This window comes from Poecilia latipinna, unplaced genomic scaffold (genome assembly GCF_001443285.1).
Source record: "Poecilia latipinna isolate Pla-1442-1.1 unplaced genomic scaffold, P_latipinna-1.0 Scaffold663, whole genome shotgun sequence".
Taxonomy (NCBI): domain Eukaryota; kingdom Metazoa; phylum Chordata; class Actinopteri; order Cyprinodontiformes; family Poeciliidae; genus Poecilia; species Poecilia latipinna.
Genome location: NW_015113279.1, coordinates 22,478 through 47,345, shown reverse-complemented (window position 1 = coordinate 47,345; position 24,868 = coordinate 22,478). Strand labels below are relative to the sequence as shown.

Here is a 24,868-nt window from a genome sequence, read left to right as displayed (position 1 = left end):
ACTGGAGTGAACATTTGATTAAAATTCAACAGGCCACTTAGAACATGTGCACATTACCTGCCTCCACCATCTGTCGCTCAGTGAGGTTTCAGACAGTGGGGAATGTTTTTGTGTGGAAACAAAAAAAAACAATCTTTCCTGTTTAGCGTGGTTCTGTGCCCTCATAAGTGACATGTTTATGTTGTTTCAGTCGACCTTAGATGTACCCTGCAATCTTTACAAAGTTCAACTTTCATCAGTTTTGTTTTTTCAGATATAAATAATCCCATTCTAGAATATAATTAGTCCTTAAGGAAAAAGAAAAAAAAAGCAGAGGTGAGATGAAAAGCTGACCTTATTAACATTCAGGCTGGTTCCATCATGTTCTGCCTCTGCTTGGCTCAAAGTTCACAGCAGCAACACATTGAGGACGCTCATCAAAAGTACAGCGACCCAGTTTTAATTGCTCTCTGACGTGACCGTGGATATGATCATGGCTCTCCACGCACGCTTTCATGTTTTCCACTGTGCTCTGAGAGGGATCCTCCTCCCCTCTCCGACAGCTGCATGGATGGAGAGGACTGAGGGGATTTCCTGGTGCATGCAGGGCGACACGCGTGTCTTTCTGCTGGGTGGGTGACACACTTTCCCTTTGCCTGTCAAATGTCCTACCTAAGTGCCCTCATTAAGTTAATCAGAGGAAATAGGAGCCAAAACAAGATGTTTTTTTTTAAGTCCGCTGTTATAATTAAACTCGGAGAATGTTTTCATCCAACTAGAATTATTTGGAGATAACAAACGCGCAGTTTACCTCATCAAACCTGTCGAAGGAGGCGCCTTCTTGCATGAACTCAGGCAGGTGCTTCTGCCAGTTGAACTCATAGGACTTTGTCATGGCTGCTCACAATCCTGAGACACAAAAGAAAAGAGAAAGAACAGGTTAGTCTAAAAACAAAATGTGCATGACAACTGGTAGTTCTATCTTGCCCCTTTGACTGACACACAATCTGTCCAAGGTGAACCTCTCCTCTTGCTCAATTACTGCTGGAGGACAGTAAAAAGAAAAAAACAAAAACATCTTTAAGGACTTTGAAATTCCACTAAAACCAGTCCCTGCAGGTTTCACCAACTCAAATTTAAGACTTTTTAAGACCAATTTAAGCCTTGTATTTCCACAGAAAAGTATATATAGCAAACTGCCGATACTTCTGCACTTACTATGGCAGACACAAAAAAAGCTATCTAGCTAACTAGCAAGAGGCCGTTAGCAGTGAGCTACCAGTTGCATAAACTGTCCAGAGTCACATGCAATGTCTGAGTGCGACTCAAACGTTTGAAGTCCCGCAAGAAAAACAATACATATGATTATATGAGTCCTGTCAAGACAAAATTTAATACCCGAGATAAACGTATTTAATGCAAACTTACGTTTTTAAAAATAAATTTAAGACATATTAAGGCCTTAATTTTAGATAGACGAATTTAAAACACTTTAAGGATGGGCGGACACCCAGTAAAAGTCCAGACCAACATGCACACAGTACAAACATCTGCTCAGGAGAAACGGCTTTATAATGTCAATTGTTTGCTTAAGGTTGGTTTATTAACATCCAATCAGGAGTTTAGCTGCACCACGCTCAACAGCAGCAACGTTATGGCCCGACTGTTAGTACAAGGCCTACAAAGGTTATAAAGTAGCTGAGAATCGATAACACCAAGGATTGACTAGTACATCCATATTGTTTCTATATGAATGACCCAACTGGGTTTACTTATGCAGTTAGTCTGAGAGGGGGCTTATTTGAAACCATGCACATTGAACACAAGAACAGCACTCATGATTCCTGCAGCAATTCATCAGGTCAATATAGAGCAATTAGGGAGCCTTTTTTCAGTCTATCAGGCACATAGATCTATTGTTGAATAATGACAGAAGCAGGTTGAGGAAGCAACACTCTACATCTTAATCTAACTCCTGGATAGGATTTGAACCTCATGGTTTATAGCTTTTTTAAAATCTTATTTTAAATGTCTGCATTTTAAAACGGCAACAAAAAAAAGCATCAAAAAGCCATTTGTTTCTTGTTTTTAATACCCATTTATAACAGGAAACTCAAATGACCTGGGTCACTGTGAAAAGACACAGTGACCCTGAACACACACCATGCCCTTTTCCAAACACAAATCAAGTCAGTTTTGATTCAAAAGACCACAACTCATGTGCTAGTTCACAGGATATTGTAATATTGTGGATGACACCACCCAAATGTGGCTTTGTCTTACATAAGCCTTAAATGTGTCAGGCAAAACTGTGAGGGAGCCATTTACATGAGGACGTGACATGCTATGTATAGTCTGAGAGCTCAGCTAATATTAAATTATTATAAGAATACTGTGAGGTTTGGTTATATTTTGATCAACTGTACACCAGTATCAAACCCTGATGGCCAGGCACTTTGGAAATTAGCCAAGGAGTTATCCAGAAGAGGTCGTCCTCAAGTGTGTCATGCACCAAATGCAGGGTGAGGCAAAATCATATACGTTTTTCAAGCTTGAGAAATCAGCTTTTTTTGAAACATACCCTACTGAGGGTAGTGAGGAAGAGACAGACAGGAGATAAACAAGAAGACTGAACAAATTACAACTCTGTAATCTGCTCTATCCTATTCTTTTGAATGTCTTTTGTAAAACATTTTTCTTCCTTTCATTGTGGCTTTTACATTTTTATGGAGTTTTACTTTCCGACTTCCAAAATCTGTGAAACCCTCTGAAGTCTTTCTTGGATCGTCTGGAAAAAATGTTCATGTTTGCTTGTTCCCGTAAGAAATTTTAAACGGACACAACAGCTTTGTTTTTGCTGCCCTCCAGTTTGCCTCACCTTTTTTAAGTGGTTACATGATCTGCTCAACAGCTCCAGCTGACAACTCCTATTGTAACCACGTTTCCAGTCAGTCAACAGACAGCGAGCTGTCTGTAACAGCTGACCATCAATCCATTTCATCCTCTACCTTAGCTAAGATGATGGCAAAAACAAACATTGCATTTTAAAGTAGAGAGCAAAATTCTTAATGACCCCTAAGAAACGTATTTTTCTGAATTTATGGCGTTACGGAGAGATACAAATCTCACTGTTGGAAAATGAATAGAGAGAAAACAGCTGTTTGTGACTGGAGAGGCTGTGGCTGAAGGTAGTAAGGGGGGGCATCTGGTTTTGATGTGTGAACACTGATCAGACAACAACAAAAGTCAGAGAAAATACCTGCTGGGTGGGCTATGGCCTCCCCCACCGGCAGATGTACTGAGAATGCTGAAACGTCTGAGTGCAGTCATGATGAAAACACAGAATAAATCTGAAAGGCTGAACAACTGGACAGCGGGTAGTAAGAGCTGATCTCACACCTACATAATGGCTCCAGACATTAAAAAATAAAATAAAATAAAATCTGCATTGGAAATGTTCAATCCTCCAGTGAACTAGAATCCAAGTTTAATACGCCCACTGATTACCAATGAGTGAGACTGAACGTTAAGGCCACAAGAAACAGCCGCCGCATAAAAAGAATAGAAAGACTGGGGACAAAATGTCGCTGATCCCAAATACAGACAGAACGCTGGTATAAATAGGCTGCATGCTGTTGAATATTACTGAATAAACAAACTTCAAATAAGTCTTAATTGAAAAATGTTATTATGAGTTTGATTGCCAAATTCATCAACTGCGGCATGTTTTGTTTTGTTTTTGTCCCGCAGTCCATGTTTTATATGACCATCTGAATTTGAATCTTGTCCAACAGGCATAAGACAAAACTTTAAGCCTCTGGCTGCAATCTTGTATATTTATCTTCTAAATGTTTATCAGTATACCCTGTCCCCATTTTAAATACATAAACTTAAAAGAATCTCCATCATTTCGTCAGTTTCTTTGTGTTCTGCGAAAATCATCAGAAGTAAATTGCCGGCACCATCACTAATTCTTATCACAACAATTTATTTTTTTGCCCCCTGGTGGACTATATAAACAATCCCATAGAGCCCAACCCTGCTTGTTTCCCATCCACACAGTAACAACTCCAAAACCAGATGACACGACTGAAGGAGCTTTAACAGCTGCTCAGTGCTACGGAAACAAAAACAGACAAAACGCAAGAAAGTTTGAGTCATAAGACCCAAAGACAAATGCAATGAAAATACATGAAAACGTTTTTATTGTGAAATGAAATTATAGTAATATAATTACAGTAATATAAACATTACTGAAATGTTAGCTACATAATCAGTTTTATTTTTATTTTTAGATTTGCTTCCTTGCTTCTCTGACAACATTTTACAATACTGATGCTGAGAGATAATTCCCGTCTCTAATTCAAACTAATTGGGTTGTGCTGTCCTGTCTGCCGTTAGCCTAGATCTCACCACGCTTCATAGTATGCGTTAGGTAACATTTTACTCAGCGGGATCAAATCCGTCCAATGGCAGTGCAGCGACTGAGCCTCTGCCAGGCTAGCCTGCGCGCCGGGGCCTCTGAGCGCCTCGATGTGCGAGTGCGCACGTGAGGAGCCAAGGAAAGCTGGAAGAAGTCGCTGAGGTCCGAGCCCCCTGTCTAACCCCTGACAATGAGATAATTACGACAGATCGGAGCCCCGCGAGGACCTCGCCTAAAATTGCAGCTAGGGTAACACCCAGCGGTCCCACACCTCATAAACTAAAATTAGGTTATAGCTACATCAGTTAGTCAGTGGTGGAGGGGTTGACTGGGGACATGCTCAAACGGACACATGTGACAACAGAAAGAGAGCGCCAAGTGATGGGGCTATCACAATAACCAAATGTGTGTGCATATCATACAGTAAAATACAGATAAATTAGTCATTAAGCACAAACTCAGAATAAAGGAGCAAGATAAGTCTGCTGTTGTAATACACTCCAAGTCTGCTCCTTGTTTATCTTTTCTCATCTCTGTGAGTCTGAAGGTTTCCATGTTTGCGGCTCACGTCGCCTTTTGCTGTGACATTAATGAGCGACTGAAAAGTATCAGCTCTAAGTTTTACAGACTGTAAATCTATTTTGGGAGTGTAGAGTGAGGTGAGATTAGATGAAAGCAGATGTGTTTCAGAAGCCTCTGCACACTCACATGAGTATTTTTAGTTACACTGACTCATTAGACATCTCTTCAAGTTTGGCTTGAATGTAGTATTCAACGAGGCATTCATAGTGAATGAATTTACAAACCATGTGTGAAGTTGGACTTGAATAGATTTTGATAGAAAGTTGGGCCTAAAAATAACCTTCTCAAGAACAGGTTAAAATATTTCTCATCGCTGCCAAAATTCACCTCATATGACCTATGATCTTAATACATGCTTAAGGGATTTCCTTGACTCAGTAATGCAAAATCACACATTTTATACACTGATCACAGATTTGTTTAAGATCTTCTTTGTAAGTGAAGCTTATTTCTTGAAAAATATATTTTATCTTCAAACCTTATAGCTAGTTCCCACATGATGTCACACTTCCAACATCCGGGTTCGCTGTCGCCATCTTGATAGAATGGAAGCAGCATTACTTTACTGATTGAACGTAAGAGAACTGCGTTGGTTGGATATTGTGGGATTCAAGGACGTAAAAACAAAGGTGATAAAACAGTACAGAGAAATGTTCATTCCATCCCGGGGATGTGAGCTAATTTTTATTATTTTTGTTTTGTGGGTTTGTTTTTATTGATCTGTACAGCACTTTGAGCTGCTTTTAGGGTGCTTTGTAAATAAAATTGATTGATTGATTGATTGATACTAAGCATTGAACGTCAACGACTGTGGCTAGCTGATATCCAGAAGAGACAAAAGCCATCTAATACAGAACAGATTTGCTCTGATCACTTCATGAGAGGTAAGGATATTTCAAATGTTTTGAAAAATAAACTGAAGCTGTCAGTCAATTTTGTAGGCAAACCTGCAGGCATGGCGGACAGATCAATTTGCACAAAGTATGAAGCTATGAAATGTAGATATGTAAATATACATTTCTTCTTTCTGCAACACCTGTGCTTGAACAAAAAACAAAAATCTAGATTAAATTCAGTTGCTGTTACGTTAGCCATATTTATCACCCAATGTTAATAAGCAGTAGTTGTTTAAACGCACATGTCCATTGTTTATTATGCATCACACAAAGCCAGTAGTAGAGAAGGAGGCAGTAGATGCCACGGCACATTCTCTTGTTAAATACATAATATACGCTATTGCTGGACTCTGTACTGGTTCTCCCTAACAACAGAAAAAGCCTAAAGAATTTAAAACTTTGGTAATGTTGCTTCTTTATCATGTTGTTTACTGGCTGCCTATCAAGATGGCACATTTGAGTTGTAATTTACTTCCAGACGGGTGGGAACTGTCTTTACACACAAATACTGCTGTTTAAGTAATGCTAACCATGCTAACAATTAAGCCAATATACCAAACATGGTTTAAAATGTTAACTCCCCCAATTATTTCCACCTTGTTTTGAATAATAGTCAAAGCACCTCTTAAACACTTGATGACAAAAAGGAAACTATTCATAATCGTTTTATGCCACACTTCTTAAAGAACAACTCAAATTGGCTAAAAATTGAGTGTTTACAAAAATGAGAAATCAGTCCTAAAATGACTGATCTATTGCTAAATCAAAGGTAAAGTAAAATGAGGTATTATTTATATAACATGTAATAACCCCTTTTAACCCTTGTGTTTACAAATGGGGTCCAACTGACCCCACACCCGTAAAACTTGTATCATTTGCCTCAGTACTCGCACACACAAGGGTTAAGGATTCAGTCCTATGATACATTTTTATTTTTTCTAAAAGCATTTTTTTTGTGATAAAATAAAAAAGACTAATTATTAATTTTATCATTAAAACCTATTGTTACACAAGCTGCATTTTAAAGAGAGCAGTATTGAACAATATTTTGATATCTTAATTACACTGCTGCTCTTCCCAGTTAAATTCAGGATGAGAAAATGAAACATGGCAATGAGGATAAAGATGGAGAACACTTTCAGCTGTCCTATCAGATGATTCATTTATTCATGCATCTGCATAGCGCTCGTCTACTTGTGCTTATGTAAACAAAGTTATTGCTACCTGGAGTAATGCGTTTGGAGGGATGCTTGTGTTGTGTTTACAGCAGTAAAGTGCCTTTTAGCCACAAGTGTACAGATCCACTGGCCAGAGCTGGTTTCCACTGAAACACAGGCATGTTGCCTTGCATTAAGATGTGTACATTTTATTCTAACTCTGTTTGTGATGCCTGAAACATACCAAACCTGCAACAGCATGCTAATGCTTGCACAATGCTCTGACTGGGATGGAGGATGTAAAAAAATTAGAAAAGCAATAAAAGTCTTAAAAAGAGTTAAGATAGAACAATGTGTTCTACAAAAAAAGCATTGTTTGGAAGTTAGCTGTGTTTAGCTAAAACAAACACTTGTTTTGATGGTTACGGATTAAAATTTTTAATTATAATTTCTGGTATTTAAGAAAGACGGGCTATTCCGATTTAGTCGGAAAGTCTATAACACCACTAGCCAGGACACAAAGAAAAAAGAACACAGTGCTCCATGTCCTACGAGGAAGCTGCTGCTCTGAACAAACAGCTTCAACATTCAAAATCACAAGCAGGTTATAGGGCCTTATGTTTACTCAAATCAATTACCATGAATTAGATTAAACCCTAACATCCACGTTAGGACAGAATCCATTGAGTATTCACTTGTTTTCACATAGTTTTCTAGACACATCAACAACATTGCTTCAAGTACAATAGCATAAAATTGGAGTGTTCACACTGGATAAATGGCAGTCTTAAATTCAATGCCAGACTTAGAAGACTTGTTTTTTTTTTACTACACCTGTTCCCTGAGCAAACAGCACAAATGAAGGTGAGATCATTGCAAATATCACTCGAGTATATTTTTACATCGACTTTTAAGGGATTGGATACGAGGTTGGTGTAGAGAGAACAGTGTAAATAAAGACTTCATCAGGATGGACATCCTGTCTGGTTTGTGTATGCACTGCAGAAGATATCCAATTTCACAGGCTATCACGTCTCACAGCGCCTAACAAAACTCAATGAAGCATGCAGACCTAGGAACATTTACTCAGAGTCAGATAGTGAAAATGCTGAAGCAAACATCATTTACTGTAAAAATGGACAGCAGGATTATCTTTAATACATAACAGCGGATCAACAGATTAACCAGCAGGATCTGATTGTACAACACTCTAACAAAACTTTTAAAACCACCTGAAGTTTTCCATAAATTTAACCAGTCAAGCAAGAAGATTAATTATCAGAAATGCAACCAAGAGGCCCAATGTGTGCAGAAAAACTGATACTACACATGTGCAGGGATTCAAGGGATTTGCAGAAAGACTGCAAATCCCTTGCAGTCTTTCTGCAAATAATCCCGTATTTAATTGACGTTAAGTTTAAACGTCAATTCAATACGTTTAAACTTAAGAGATTCTGCAAAGACAAAGGAAGGGAAAATATCATGTTTCTAGGTGTGTAAAGCTGGCAGAAATATTCTGAAAGATTTGCAGCAAATGGAACCTCTCTAGGCCTGGAACAAACAGGCCTAGAAGACAAATTTCAGATTTGTCTTCTTCGTTTGACCACCAAGTTATGTCCAATAGCAAGTTGGATAACTTTATCTGCTGTTAAAAGACAGCCAACGTAAAATTGGCAAATTTTGGGAAAAACAAACATTTACGAAACCAAGAAACAAGAATGACTCTGTATAACTTAAACCTTGCTTCAAATTTGTGAGCAACTTATTGTGAGATGTGAACATAAATTGTTTAATTATTGAAGTCATTGACTCAACATAATTAAATTGTGCAAAAATAAATCTAAAGTAAAACCAACTTGCAGATCATTTGATTCAAATTAGAGCAACATGCTCTACATCCTAACTTTGGTTACATCCTCACTTTCATCTCACTCTTTGTTTCATTTCAAATAAACTCCACTGCTTAACTGCTTTTCATAAATGTTGGGCTTTATTTAACCTATCCTAATTTTCCACATGATTTGAAATTAGTTTAAATTGCTTGTAAATGGCCAAAAATCAGTATAATTGATGATGAACATCGGTCTCCTACAGTGATACCCAGCTCTGCTGTGCAATTTGCAGTAAAAATGTAAAATTATAAATTGATGTTTGCAACACAAAATGCTCTGTCGAAAGCAGCTTTTAGTCAGATAATCTGTCTGCAAATTATTCTGAAATTTAAATTTGACGGAAAGTTTAATTCTGGGGATTTTGCTACGACATACAATGTAATCGCTAAATAACTGGATTCTTCTGGCTTCAGGCTGTGTTTTCACTCGGCTACATGGACATGAAAAATATATTAGTTTCTCTGGTCAGACGGCTAAAGTAATATCAAACAGCTGAAAGCAAAGAATGTGTTTTCCCCAAAGTCCAACGACCCTCTTCTACCATCCTCTTTCCCTTTTATAGTTGAGGATCACTGTGCTCACTCACGCTCTGCGGCCAAAGGTTACATAATTAGCTTAAGCCAGAGATGGAAACTCGCAGCACCCAGACTGCAGCGCCCAGCTGTGGCCTGACACAACACATATGCACTAACAAGCATTTGGATATAAATGTCAGTGGTAGTATATGATTTTCCTGAGGCAAGTATTTCTCATTACTTTCAGCTAAATTGTTTCTAGTTCACTTTCCAAAGTTAGCAATGAAGGACTGCCATCTCCAACAAAGTCGACAGGCTGTTTAACAGGTACAAATGTATTTTCCTGCAAACTGTTTAAACTTACATAGGGTTAGATGTCGGCCAAGTTTCTTGTTTTAACACTTTCTGATGCTTGCAACACTTTTCAAAATGGGACAGAACCAACAAAAAGACAGGATAAGTTATGTAAAATAATAATGTGACACTTGATCAAACATCTTACAGCTTATTAAATCAGGGCTTAAAAATCTGTGTTTTTAACAAGAGAAAATGAGGACTAGTTTGTAAACTTTGTGATGAAGAACTACAGATGAAAAGTTTGAACATAAAAAAATGCTTCTCTTAATAAAATGGCAAAGAATGTAAGCACCCTTTGAATGTTATGCCCTGCCTGCATACAGAGGCGCAAAAAGTGGGTATGCAACGTATGCAACGCATAGGGGCACAGCACCAGAGGGGGCGCCAAAACCCCGTCTGGAGGGGGCGACGCGCCGATTATGTTTTCCCATACACTTCAGCGCGCCTCACGCTCCTTCACCTCTCGCACATAACGAGGTAAATGTAGCGATTTTTACACTTCACATATCGTCACCTCGGGGGTGGGGAGGGTTTATGTTTTCGCATCCACCTGAATAATGTGTAGTTGCGCCACTGCCTGCATAGCTCAATACTTTCACTCTTTCTTGGGGACTTTCCTGTCAACCACAGCAATCAGCGGCTTCTTTGTAAGCTTCCACAAATAGTGAAGCTTAATTAAATCGACTTTTAAGGAATCTGAGATTAATCTAAATCAAAACATTGCTTAAACAGTTTACTTCTGTGCAATGGCGAATAATGCTAAATAATAACAGTGTCATAAACGTCCTAACTAGGACTTAGTCCCAGTCAAAAATTTGCTCTTTCACTCAGAGGCAAATTACAGTATGAAAACATTTAACTCAAAAATTTATTGCATTGTTGAGCTGCTAACTTTTACAATCAGGATGCTTTCAGTAATACTGCAGTTCAGAACTGTCCCACCAGCTAATGGGCAGGTTTAGTTAATTTGACTTTCACTCCACTTGTTATTTACCTAAAACCATCATCTCTTTCCTCAGTTTTCTTCTGACATGAAGCAGAAGGTTGTCTGATTTATTTCAGATGTGAAGTAATCTCATTACTCAATGAGACTAAAGAACTTCCCTACTGTAAACATATGAATAATAACTTATTTGTGCCAAGACACAGACACACACCTCCAAAAAGCAACAGCTTTGGTAGCACAAATGTGGAAGGAGACAGATTTAGGGATTAAATCTAGATGCAATAGGTTTCATGTCTTTGCAAATGCTAATATTCATCCCATATAACAATGAAGCACTCTAAAGCTTTATGTTGAAACATGCTCTGCCCATTTATTTCATCTTGTGAGCCAATTGTCTTGCTAACTGATATTCTTTGTTAAAAAGCAGTGTGTGCCTCAGGAAGCACGGGTAAGACAAACAACAAGCTGAAGATGATGGAGGCAGGAGAAATACACACACTATCCAACTGTAAATTAACATAAGTAACCTTATCACACACTTCAGACTGGGACATGCTGTGAATGTGGAGGAGTTCATCAACCTCGGGTTCAAGCGTGTCGAGCAAGGAGCACTAATGGAGAGCAAAATATTTACACTGTTATGATGCCCTCCTTTCTAACAGCTTTGTTGTTCATAATATAGAAAATGGATTTTGCCTAATGAGTGATAAGCACATTGCACAAAGCCTTGTTAGTTCTGACAAAAGTAAGTCAGGAGTTACACAATTAGACAAGACCTGTTTGTGAAAGGTAGTTATTTTATTTAATTATCAATTAGGTTTACTGAACTACAGTCTATGAATTAAACATTTGTATTCAGTTTGAACTAAAACGTGCCCAATATGTGTATTTGAAACATTTTTGATTGATTGAAATGACTCCTGATGTTATGAGAGTAATTCAAAACACAAAAATGACTAGGAGTGTTTATTTAAATTTTTTTGGAATTAAATTTCTTGCAAAGCACAGTAAAGAACACAATAAGTTCTCCCTAAATACTAATTACTAACATTACCGCTCACCTATTGGGACTTAATTAGAGGTTGGGGCAATAAATTTAGCTCCTAGTGGGATGTATAAATCCCTGTTGCTGTAATTAACCTCTATATTAGGCGATGCACAGCAGGAAAACAGGATAACCTGCCGTATATCTCCCACATCAAAAGCCAGAAATGTTTGCAAACTACTAAACCTTTAAACTCTTGCATGCCACAATGATCAGCAAGTCTTGCATTGGTGCTATTATGAAAAGTAATTTCATCTGAAAATGTTGTTACTGCTTTTAGCACAATGCAATAGAGAGCAGCAAAGATGTACCATTACATCTTTCCATCTAGCACGCTGGCTTATATCGCTATATTGGTCAGCCATCTTATATAGCGGCTGATCTAGAGCTGTTAGCAACAGAGAATCACAGTGGAGGTATAATCCTCCCCATCTTTTCTGTCAGATGTGTTATGATTTCATTTGCATCTTCTAATATCACAGATTAGTCATGGAACGGTGACAAACAGTGATGACGTGTTTGTTCAGAGACCCAACTAGTTACGAGGAGAAATAATAGTAAAACAACTTTTTATGAACTTTTATATGGTCATCTATCCTGTGGTAGCAATGGCTGAAGCTGCCTTTAGTTACACATCGTAATTTCTCGGATTACTCTGACGTGCACAAGAGGGAGAAGTGGACCTGTGTCGCCACAATATGATGAAGGCAGGCAGTGATCAAGCAAGTCTGATTTTTCGCCACTTAGTCCATGTTTCACTCACGACAACTTAAATACAACATTGTCTCGTTATTAAAACATTATAAGGACGCGATATGCTACATTACTAAAACACTACGTATTTGTCTACAGTTTAGTTGCTTTACGTTAATGCTCCAAATGCTGGTTGGAAGAGAAGTTAAAATTATCAGACAATCAGATCTCTTCTTTATTTGGATCAGACGCAGAGATAAAAACGATGCTGCTAGAGCCAATAAACAAGCAGGACAAAAGCTTAAACAAAACAGCTATTAATCTGTTTTTCAAAGTGATTTGTGGACATCAGCAGATGCTTTCTACTAACATATAAAAAGTTAAACCAAAGGAAAGAAAACGCTTGAGAAACATTATGTTCACAAACAACACCGGTGGTTCCTCACTGCTGTGGCTGCCAACTCGCCGCTTGAGGCATTTTGTCAAAGTTGTGGCATACACTGTGTTGTGTCCTCTTCCTCGGTCTTCTTTAAATCTAAAATCCTAATTTCTAAATAATAAATCTGAGACAAAGTGCTTCCAACAGAGAAACTGTTTTTAGTGGATGAGGACAAATCCAACCTCTGTGCTTACCAACATTTACTGTGTAGATTATCTTTGTAGCAAAAGATGCCTAAAAAGGTCTTGGTTTCAGAACATTACAAATTAAAAATTACTTGAGAAACAATAAACCACCCATGATCATGATTTATTTATGCTCATACTTTAAATATTTTTACGATCTCCAGCTATGATTTTAGCTGAACTTCAATGGTAACGTTTGCTGCTTGCGGAAAGTGGGGACACAAGCACTAAAGCTTTTCCTAATTTTGGAATAAATGTGGCTTGAGATGATGACGGCAAATGCGGAATAAGCTGGGAAACACGAGTTAATTTTTGGACGAAGTTAGGTAACTGGCATTTGGGAAGAGATGCTTGCAGAGTGAAAATAAATTATTTCAAAATGACTAAGTTACATCATGGGGTCAGAGATGCACTGCTCCGTGCACCACTGTGCTGTGACAGGATTAAGAGGTTAGGGTTCATTTTACCGGGACACACATGCACCACACAAGGCTGGTTGAGGTAAGGTATACCCAAATATGGTAAAAAAAATAAAAATACTAGGATACATATACACACACAGTAGGCTACAGAAGGTTCAGAAATCTATCTACAAATTATATAGGGTAAACTAAGATATGCTTAAGTTTCTGCAAATGAGTATTAAAGAGAGCTAGACAGAATACCTTAACATGGAAAAATCCTTCAAAGCAAATGAAAATTAAGAGATGGACCTCAGAGTGATAATATGGGACATTTTTAACTTAGATTTAGTTTTCTAATCAGGATATCTATCCATAAAGGGGTTCTACAAGCAGACAATTTAACCAAAACAAAAATATGTGCAAAATAAAAAACTAAAAAAAAAAAACAGAAGGTTGAACCAGACAGTAGGAGGACAGACAAAGAGAGAGTGGGGGCTGCTGAAAATTAAGAGAGTTTGCTCTTTGCCCAAATAAGTACCTATCAACAGAAAATCTGTGCCCCGCTGAGTTGTGGATAAGCAGCCAGAAGAAAGAAGCTGTGGAAATAGAACATGTCCATATAGAGGGAAGCCAAGGAGAGAGGAAAAGGGAAGGCCAAGGGGTTAAATGCTTCCCCAGAATGTGAGCTTTCCACTAGCATGAACCCAGTGAAGAGCGTCCCCTCAAGTCCCAGATGACTTACACCCTGAGGGTCCGCTGTGAGTATGACTGAGCACAGGCAGCTGAAAAACTGCCCAAAAATAATACAGTTTTCCATGATCCAACTGCCATGTTTACAAGTGATCTAAGCACTAACGACAGCAGACATGGGAGTTTTATGAACCCTAATACAGAATTATTATTCCCCCCCCCGTCAGAAGTAGTGACTTTTTAAGTACTGGTCAAACACTGAAAGGCAAGAGGGGAAAGGAGGGAAACCTGTCTTGACAAACAAAACACCCCACAGATGTTGCGCTGCTCTTCGATGCCCCTGGTCTCCATAGCAACCCTGCCGACCAGTAATAGCCTCCAGCCCGGCCAACTGCAGTGGCGTCACGAAGACGCGCACTCACATTAATCCTCTGAATGGGATCCCAGTGTGTATTTATGGCGACACAGGGACTCGCGAGGACCCGCAGGGGACCCACCCAGTCCCACCACCCTCCCTGAGGCATTACCAGAGAACATCCATGTCTAAAAAAACGGACTCTGAACTCCTGTCATTAAACAGCTTGGACCAAAGAGACAGACACACACACACACACACACACACACACACACACACACACACACACACACACACACACACACACCCTTAAAAACAGATCTACCAACTCCCATGGTTCAAGTAAACAAGCTCTGTAATTGGCAATAACAGATAGCGGGAATTAAATATTAAAGCTGGCTTGTGTTTTGTCCAGTACGTGCAAAGAACACCGATCGAAAGGGCTTAAGAAACCTCTACTCTAATCCAAGGCTCTAGCTCGCTTTTCCAAGTCAACATTTCATGCTTTCCCTATCTTACATTTCCGGTATTCTCAGGCAATTTTTAGCCAACGTTAATGTAATAAGCAGAAAAGCTAACAATGAATTCATGGCAGATTTTTTTTTAGCTAGTTATTTTGGTCACTAGACTTTAAATGTGGACCCTTCAAAAAACATTAAACAACAATGATGAATGGATGGATGGCTCAGGAAACAATATATCATCACTGCAATATCAGTGTGTACAATATCGATATCGCAAATGAATGTATGGAGAGCAGTAATTTTTGTAATATATTCTAAATGTAATAAGCACACAATTTTCTCATGCAAACGTAATATTTAGCCAGTTGGACAGTCCCAAATGATATTGCCCTAAATCAGTGGTTCTTAACCTGGGTTCGATCGAACCCCTGGGGTTCGATGAATCGGTCTCAGGGGTTCGGCGGAGCCTCTGCCGCGGAGGTAAAGACAGACTTGTGTAAAGTCGTGATGACGCCCCGCTTTGCCATCACTTGCTGCAGAGGATCACGTTACATTGCTTAGCCAATCAGTGCTAAGCAATGATTGGCTAAACTCACCGTTTTTACCAAATTCTGTAGCTTTCGGTGTACTTCTAAATCTGCTCCTTAGTCGCATCTTTTCAGGTTTGGTACTGCCTCTAGTGGCGTGGGGGTGGTAACACAACTAATATAATTACATTATTAAATCAGAATACCGCAAAGTCTTTATTTATTATAAATTTTTCATTATCTTAAGAATGTAGAGCTAATTAAATGACCTTAAAGTGGTTCCAGTTTCTCTCGATGGCCAACCTGTTGAAACTGTGGTAGATTTTAAACACCTTGGGTCGTTCCTGGACAGTCAGCTCAACTTTGCTGAAAACACTGACTGTATTTTGAAGAACTGTTCTCAGAGACTCTACCTTTTAAGAAGACTTAGTGATCATGGGGTGACCCAACTAGACTCTAGTTGGGGCACCCCTATGTCTTGAATTTGGTGGGGGGAATCATATTTTATTTATCACTACAGAAGGGTTCAGTGAATGCGCATATGAAACTGGTGGGTTCGGTACCTCAAAAAAGGTTAAGAACCACTGCCCTAAATGCTAAAATGCACAGAGTGACTAAGGCACCAAAGATGAAAATAGGCTTATTTTGATTAATTAATCACAATTTTTAATATTATAGCCATAACACTCTAATATCACACAGTCCTAAATAAGCTATATACCTTATTTTCAAAACTTTTTCAGATAAGGACAGCTCCTTTTGACCTATAATCCATCAGAAATACCAAACAATCAGTTACTTCCTAAATCCATAAAATCTGTTTTATTATAAGACATGTTGCATTACGTTCCAACCACAGACCTCCATATACCTTCTCCACCGTTGTTCGCTATAATAACCACTTTATATCACGGCCTTTCATGGACATTAGCAAGAAATTCTGCTCCATTTTGTAAAGGCGAGAGCAATTTGCAGTTCAAGCCAGGCAGTGAGATGATGATTACGTAAAAGACTGAAATACACTGAGAGCATCTGCGATGGAAGCAGGAGGTGAATCCAAGAGTACTTACCAGGTGACAGACAGTGGGACAGAACACTGAGGGGAGGGGGAACACTGGAAGAGAGCACCAGTCCACTCTAAAGAAAAGAGAGAGAAAAAAGGAACGTGTCAAGTCATTTGCAAAAATCTGATGTGCTAACTTCTTTATTAAGCTTCACTTTATACACTTACAAGAATATTACAAACAGTTGCTACGCCCTCAGGGGAGAGACTCTTACACACAAGCACACTCGCAGCATTGTAATCACTGGCTCAGAGAGATTCTCCTCATCCTATTTGGCCAGAGCAGATTTTTTAATTATTCTTCTGGCCTCTCCTAAATAAACCTTTAATAGGAGACTGGTTTCCTTAAGAAAGGCAGCCTTCATCAAACCGAGAGCTGGAAATGAGCTGGCAAATTACACAAACCGCGTCCGCCTCCGCATCTGGCCTGCTGTAACTTCTGAGCGACAGGTACGCGAAGCGAGAATTACAGAGTCTGTTAAGAGCTTAATAAGCAAAGGCGAAGGCAAAGTGGGGGGTATAAGGAGGGGCAGAGACACAATGTGGTTAGGCAAAGAGTGGAACAGTACAAATGGGAAAAAAAAAAAACCCGACACAATCTTCTTCTTAGCAGGACAAGGATTTTCTCAATATTTCCGTTAATTTGCAGAGATCTGGATTTGGCTCTCCTGAACTCATCGTCACTGTTCTGCCTGGGTTTACACAAAGCAGGACCGGAATAAGTCAGTTATGGTTTTGTTATACAATTGCTTTGCAAGATAAACTTACTGTAATTGTTTTTGTCTTGAAATAACCTTCCTTATTATCATTAAAAGTGAGAAAACAGTTCTGTGCCTCAATATTATTTGATCAATCAAATCAAAGTAGTTTTTATTTGAACACTGCCAAATTACATAAATGTGACAAGATGCTCAATATCATTTAATTTTAAGAAGTACTAACTGAATTTGTTTATATTTTAACTGTTTAATGGGTAATTTTATCAATACATTTTGCAACAACTGGCCCTTTGAGTGCATTCATGACCTGGAAGAAAAATGACATAAAGCATTTTCCAGCGGACTGCTGAGAGAAATACTTTATAATGACCAGATTCATTCAAAAGCTGCACGATATATTTTATGTAAATAATGTCATTAATAACTGCTACTTTTTTAACATGCTTTCAGATGAAAAAAAAAACATGTTTAGGCCAATTGACAGGGTTGGGAACCACTACGAAACGTATAACTTAAATCGTACACTGTACAGCAACCTGAACTGAAACTGTTAACCCAAGTTAACAGCAGATGGTAAAAAATGGTAAAGCTTAATGAAACTGGTTTGTTTTTTTCTGGTATAAACACATCTTTTAAGCATAATGCATAAAATTGTCACAGGGTTGAGACTGGGATCGTTTCAGAAACTTCATCTCTTTCCTAATGTATGTTTGGGAACATTGTTATGTAGGTGCCAACTACCATGATGACAAACTTGTCAATTGAGAAGCATGTGCATTTGAGTGTGAATTTAGGAGAATGAAAAATATTTTATGGAAAATAAACTGCAACTGAAACCATTTATTTTGCAGCAACACCCATTAATACCGACATAATGTTACTCCCACCTCTGCACACATAACACCATGAAAAACAAATCCTGCACTGTCATTAGGATCCATCATTTTAACAACAAAACTGTGATATTTTCTGCTGCAAACACTGCGAAACCTAAACAACTTGGACTTGTTCTGGATGCTGAATGTAATTTAGGAAAACAAACCTATAAAAAGCAGGTTTCTTTTGTGAAGAAAACAAAGCTAAAAATGAAGCTGATTTTTATGATGTTCACCTGCTCCTACTGCCTCTCCATTTCCTTTTTGTCTGGGCCTGTCTCTCCCACAGCTCATGCAGATCAAGTATTCCACATGTCAAGTGGTTCCCACTAGATGAGAACTGTTCATCTGGCTGGAGCAGAGCCATCCTCTGCTCCAGCCAGAGCAGAGGATGGCTGGGTGTACTACTCTGCGTCAAAAAAGGTAAGCCAAGTCTTGTGTACACGTAAACATATAAAAATATACTCAAATAGTGATACAAATGCTATTCTGTTGCTCTGAAGGGACCAAACCGGAGTGAGGAGGGGACCACTACCTCACCAAAAATACATCTGGTGGGTTGGAGCTTGCTTATTTAAACAGTAATGCATGTTCTGCATCCAGTAACCTTTGTTACTGCAAATTGTTTGCAAACAATTTGCAGAAAAATTTGGGTTTTTTTCTGTTGCCACAAAAAAAAAGCCAATCACACAGATTTCTAGTGCTGAGGATTCATCTTTTTTCTATCTTTTATGTAGTTCTGGATAGAATTTTAAATACATACACGAGCCAGGTCGTATTAGTCATACTAATTTTGGACTTCAGCTGTGCAGTGATTAGTCTATCAAGTAAGAGGGGGGAGGGGGAAAACACTTATTCATTATTTCACTCTCAACAACATGGTTTCTGGCTACATCTGCTGCTTTGACAATGAAACAACTTAGTTGGAGTTTCTTACTGACGTCACCAGAACATCTTAATGCCCCATTAAACAAGACTTTCCTTATATTACCAATACAGAAAGAATAAAAGCATGGTACTTACACAAATAGGTTCATATTTATTGCAATTTAAGCAGTTATTTGTCTGGTATAATTCACTTCCATAAGTTTGTTTTCTTGCACAAACTCAGCTTTTCCATAGACATTAATTCTCACAAGGTCTTAATAGCAGCTAAATATCTGCTTTATCTAAAAAACTGAGTTTTAATGAGTTTTGGGGTGAATATCATCTTGTAAAACCAAGTTTGAAATCTCTGACTCACCCTCACAGTAAAGGAAGCTGGTTGAATTCAGGTAACCAAGTGACCAGCAAGGCACACAATTATCATCGGAAGATGCTGGAAGATCCGCATCAGAGGTTTGACATAAACATGAACTGAGAGGTTGATAACCAAGAAAAAAAGCTCATGCTCCAAGACAGACACCTTCAAGTTTGACTCAAATCTGCAGTTATCCAACCTGGATAAAGCAAACATCTTCTGGAGAAATGCTTTATACTTACACAAAACAAAGACTGAGGTATTGGACCAAAACAAGAGGAAGAATGTGTGCAGGATACCAAAATAGAGCGCCGCACCAACAGTTAAGTACGGTGGTGATAGCATCATGCTGAAGGTCTTGCAGATAGTAGATGGCATATTAAGTCAGGATGACAACTCCCAATTCTTCAACTTCACCTCAAACTCAGTTGGATCATTCAACAAGACAATTATCCCAAACACAGTTCTTAACCAGTAGCATAGCTAAGTAAGTAAACTTTATTTATATAGCACCTTTCACAGACATAAAAATCACAAAGTGCTTTACAAAAAAGGAAACATCAATAATAAAAGAATCTAAAATCAATGAACAAAATTAACCAAAAGCCAGTCTGAAGATTTAAGTCTTGAGACTTTAGCTAAACCAGGCCAACACTAAACCTCTGGAATGGCACAAAACTTAACCCAAATGAAAATTCATGCATATGCCTACAAACAAGTCTGTGAAAGGAAACAATCCAATTGAAATTCACAATATCCAGTCCTGCTGAAAAGAGCAGTGAAATCTTAAGTCAGAACTATCAAAATCTTGTGGTTTCTCTGCCTGTTGGTAGACGCTTCTATCCAAAAATTACTGATGATCAAGATATATATTTGAGCCTATATGTGCAGTTGTCATCATGAGTGGATATGAGCAGAGATCCTTGTCCTCAGGGCTTGTCGTCCTGTATGTTTTAGATCAGGAAAACTACAGAACAGTGGCCTTTGGGGACTAGAATAAACTCTGAATTAGTGAAACTCCTGAATTAACAAATTCAAAAACACTACAACTGTATGTTATGTCATCATTCTACCATCCATAAAAGGAAAGTCAAATTAATTAAAACCCCCAAATTATTGTATTTTCACTTAGGATGAATGTGTGCACAAAATTCTCATCTGAACTATATCTAACCTTTCAAGCCAAATTAGGCTTTAAGCACCGTGTCTATAGCCATCTTATAAATGTAGTTCATGGGAACTCATAAAGTATCTTCATATTTCAACAATTACTATTCAGTAGGAAATAAAAATCCAAAGATTTAGCTACCCGATAGAATTGGCCCCTTTTCTACAGTCTGTCGTGCATTTTTAGAAGGTTCTATTCCCGGTAACACCCAGCAGTGTTGTAATAATACCTTTTGATCAGAGCAAGAGGTAACAGTCTAGTAATCTCCCCCCTACCTTTCACAGGATTTAAATGGCACAAACAGTGGCAGGTCTACCTTCGTCACTCAGCTCAGTAGGGGTAATGTACAGGGGGCCTGATTAAAAGGATAGCAAGTACACACAAACCCTGAAGTATCACAAGATGGTATATGGCAAGGGAACATACACAATGCATGTTGCGTAAAAATATCCTTTATAAACAAACCAATGGCCAAATGTTTCATATGCAAGATTACTGAGTGACGTTTGGCTTGAATCTGGAGAGGTTGGACTTATCGATTAAGACTTTTGACACAATAAAGAACAAGCTAATCACATGAGCATATAGTTTACTGCATCAGTGAAACAAAACTATTTTGGTGGATGTTTTCAGCAAATCCCCTAAATATATTGGTTGAGAGTTCTCTCCAATCGAGCTTAGGGGTAAAACCAGTTTTCAGATTTGCAGAAACTTTTTTTTTTCTCAGGCAAACGCATTGCTCAGCTGTCTAGACTACACTGTTCACACAAATCTTATAAGTTCTTCCTCAAAGTTTCTATGAACATGAGCTCAGGAATTTGTGATAATCCCTCCCAAATATATTCTTTATATCCCTAAGCCACTTGTAACCATCTGGATGGCATGCTTTATGTCATTTTCCATTTGGAAGACCCATTTTTTGCCCAAGCTTCAACTTGGTTTCAATACGGTCTTTTCCTTTTTTCTCGGACCAATACACACATTTCATATAAAAACACTTTCATCATTAAGACAGAAAACAGTCTCCTTCCAGAACTGTATAAAGGCTGGGCATCTTTGTAGCATTTATATGTGCATATAATAGTCAGCAACTTGGATGTGGTGTGTTTAAGAGGTTGCCTTAAAAGTCCGACTCTATTTAACAGAAATGTGGTGAAATTACATAATAGAAGCTGACAAACCATCAGAGCTCTCCCGAATGGCTTAAAGGGCTAGTGATCTTACTGTTTGCAAATTTCTGACTTTGAAATAATAATCTTTAAAATAAAGTCAAAAAGCTTTCTGGCTTCATTCTGCAGACTTTTTTTTTTTAATTAATCCAAACTAATCCAAAATGAAAACAAAATATTTCATCTTCACATATTATAAATGTTAAGATGTTATTTCAACTGTATAGAAGAGAAAAATGTTTATCGTGAAAAAGCAACACATGGTGAGCTACTATGTGCCATAAAAACATCTATTTTCATGTTATAAAGTCAAAGTAACTGGAATTTTCACAGCTTCCAGGATGTGTTTTATAGGCTGTTTTTGAAGTGAAGAAAATGACAGTTCAAGTGCTAACAGCATATGTTCCCTCCTCAGGAAATTGACCCAACCCAAAGTCTGACGCTCGGCTCTCTGTGGGTTTCACCATGAGCAGCTCTGTTGCCATCAGCGGCACCTGCCAAGGTACAGAGAGGACATGATCATTTTGTCCCCCACGTCAGCTATGTTTATCCTCAATATTGCTCCTTTGAGAGTCTCAGTGAAAGCACATCAAACAACATCAACTCCCTGAGCAGTGGAGCACTATGAGAAAACCCCTCCCCTTGTTTATCATGCAGCTGTGTCCCACTGAGTGGAGGGGGTCTGGCTGGAAACTGAAGGACAAACACCATAGGAAGCTCTGCCCACAAATTACTAAATTATCCTATTTGAATCTCTTGAATTCATGTTTCTTTTAAAAAAATATTTATACCAAAGCTACCATAAGGAGTTTTACCCACCCAACTATTGGTTTTATGCCACCAGTTTTTCAGCCAAACCCTTTTCTATGCAAATAGTTTTTATTCAAAGCTAAAAGACAACTTGAAATAGCTTAAAATTTAGTGCCAAAAAGCAGTATTTGTTTCAAAGTTGTTTTCTTAGAATGTTTCTTAAATGAAACCAAACTGGATTGAATACAATAAGGATCAAAAATACTTGACAGATGATTGGATGAATTATCTATCTTTTGTTGTCAATCATATTTGAATTGTGCAATGCAATCGGACCCATTTTTATCTATACCTACGAGTGTTATTCACTAAGAAAATGGCACCCAATGCACGCGGGAACAATTCCACCAATTGTTTTGGAAGCAACAATTTTTGCATCAGATTGCGGTTGTTGTCACTATAGCAATAAACACAACAGTAGCAGAAGTGACAAAAGAGATGACAATTGTTTGAATGAAATATTGTTTTAAATTAATGACTGCAAAGCAGGTACAAAGAAGCTTTACTAGTCTACCCCTGACTGGGCTAAAACTAGTTTTATGGCTGATACATCAGCTCCATTTCCCAGTTCGTTGTAATATCGCCTGGTTGTGCACCTCTAAATTTTGCAACTCTACATGAATAAAATATGCCACTTTTTCCTCAAAATGGTCCACTTGGAAAGTGGTCTTGCAAAGCAGGTTCTTTTGCACCAGCAATTATATGACGCCTCTATGAAAGCGGTCTTTTTGAATAGAACTTCTCAAACGTACTAGTCAAAAATAAAACCTTCACTTCTTGCTCAGCTCGCACACGATCAACGCAAACTTTTAAAAGCATGGCTATAATTCAGCCTTTAAATGTTTGTGTTGAGCATGCAGTGAGACTGAAGTGAGCTTATATCTGTGTGAACAAAAACATAATGTGGGGCTTGTATTCTGGCACTTGCTTGGCTCTGAGCATGCACTTGCAACTTTATAAAGTGCATTTAAATTAACCTCACCACCAGCCAATTGCAGACAGGTCTTTTTCATCCACAATATTCCTGTGAAATAACAGCCAATCAAAGCCAGCTAAGCAAAATATTGCACCGAACGGCAGATATTACTAAACAAAATGCTAGGTTTTAAGGAAAAACAAGAAAACGTAATATTACTTTAATTTTGTACCCTGTGAATATTTAGTTAAGCATACAAATATGCCGACTCATCATTGTCCATTTTAGTGTCTACTTCTTTTATTTTAATAAAGCTTGTTCTATGAGCCAAGACTGATGGATTACTGAACTTGGATTTAAATGAAGCGCATAAAATGTAATTTTTTTTTACTTTAATTGTACTATTTTTTGACATTTTTCAGACCCTGTCATTGGTGTTTAGGTGCTATCAATAATTTCTTCCAGCAACACATATTTTCCAAGTCATGTTTACAAATTTTCTGTCAACTATACACATTTTTTAAACAAAATGTGGGAGCCTGCTGGTGGTTTACCGGGTAATCGGTAAATCCTAGTTTAGCGCATTCATTTTATGCAGGCAACAGTAGGGAACCCTTCAATATACTATAAACATGTACAACTAAGTATTCAAAACTGAGTATTGTATTAATTAAATCACCAATCACTTGAAAGCTGCAGCTTACAGAGGTCACACTGGTTAAAGCCTGACAAGAAACATTCTCTTATGACGTTGATCTCACACATTTTCCAGGAATCTAGCTATATCTCACAGGGTTGAATGAAAAGTACGCTGCGAGACCAAAGAATGTGGGAGAAATTGAAACAGAGGCAGAGTCAAGCGCGAGGTATCCTAAGCGACGCAGACAACAATGCAAGAAGAACGAAAAGCAGTCGAACAATGAGAGAGACGCACAGACAGCAAAACATTTCACATACACTTTGACTTTTCAATTTTATCCTTCCTGTGTGATGCTGTCAGGAGCCAGCTCCCCTGAGGGCTAAAGAGAGACAGGCAGCCAGAGAGAGTAAAAATGCAGGCAAAGAGAAAAGGTGAGAGGGAGATTTTTTTCTGCTTAGTGAGTCATAGAGAGAGAGCTCAAGAGAGAATATTGCTTCTTTCGCCTTGGAGAATGATGGACGACTGTCCTTAACGAGGACAAAATTAGGTCAGGGTCTCTTAGGACATGCACATCTCTCACACACGGGGAGAGCACTTCTCCCTTTCCACCATTATTCTGGCTAATTAGAGGATTACATTAACGGGAACCAATAACAGGAAGCCATTCAACCCCAGCTAATACTTGTAGCCATTAGAAGGTATAATTTGTGCTGGTATGA

General features: G+C 38.3%; 1 protein-coding gene across 3 annotated transcripts in view; it reads right to left on the bottom strand.

The window, feature by feature from the left end:
- The window catches only part of plcb4b (phospholipase C, beta 4b), a 65,056-nt gene that overhangs the window by 26,463 nt on the left and 13,725 nt on the right, over nt 1–24,868 (bottom strand). For all 3 annotated transcript variants that reach the window (XM_015044108.1, XM_015044110.1, XM_015044109.1), the window contains 2 exons: nt 16,620–16,686; nt 791–888 (listed from right to left, as the gene is read on the bottom strand). In XM_015044108.1, the coding sequence (XP_014899594.1) occupies nt 791–874 (84 nt within the window). In that variant the 5' untranslated portion in view covers nt 875–888; nt 16,620–16,686. The remainder of the gene's footprint in view (nt 1–790; nt 889–16,619; nt 16,687–24,868) is intronic.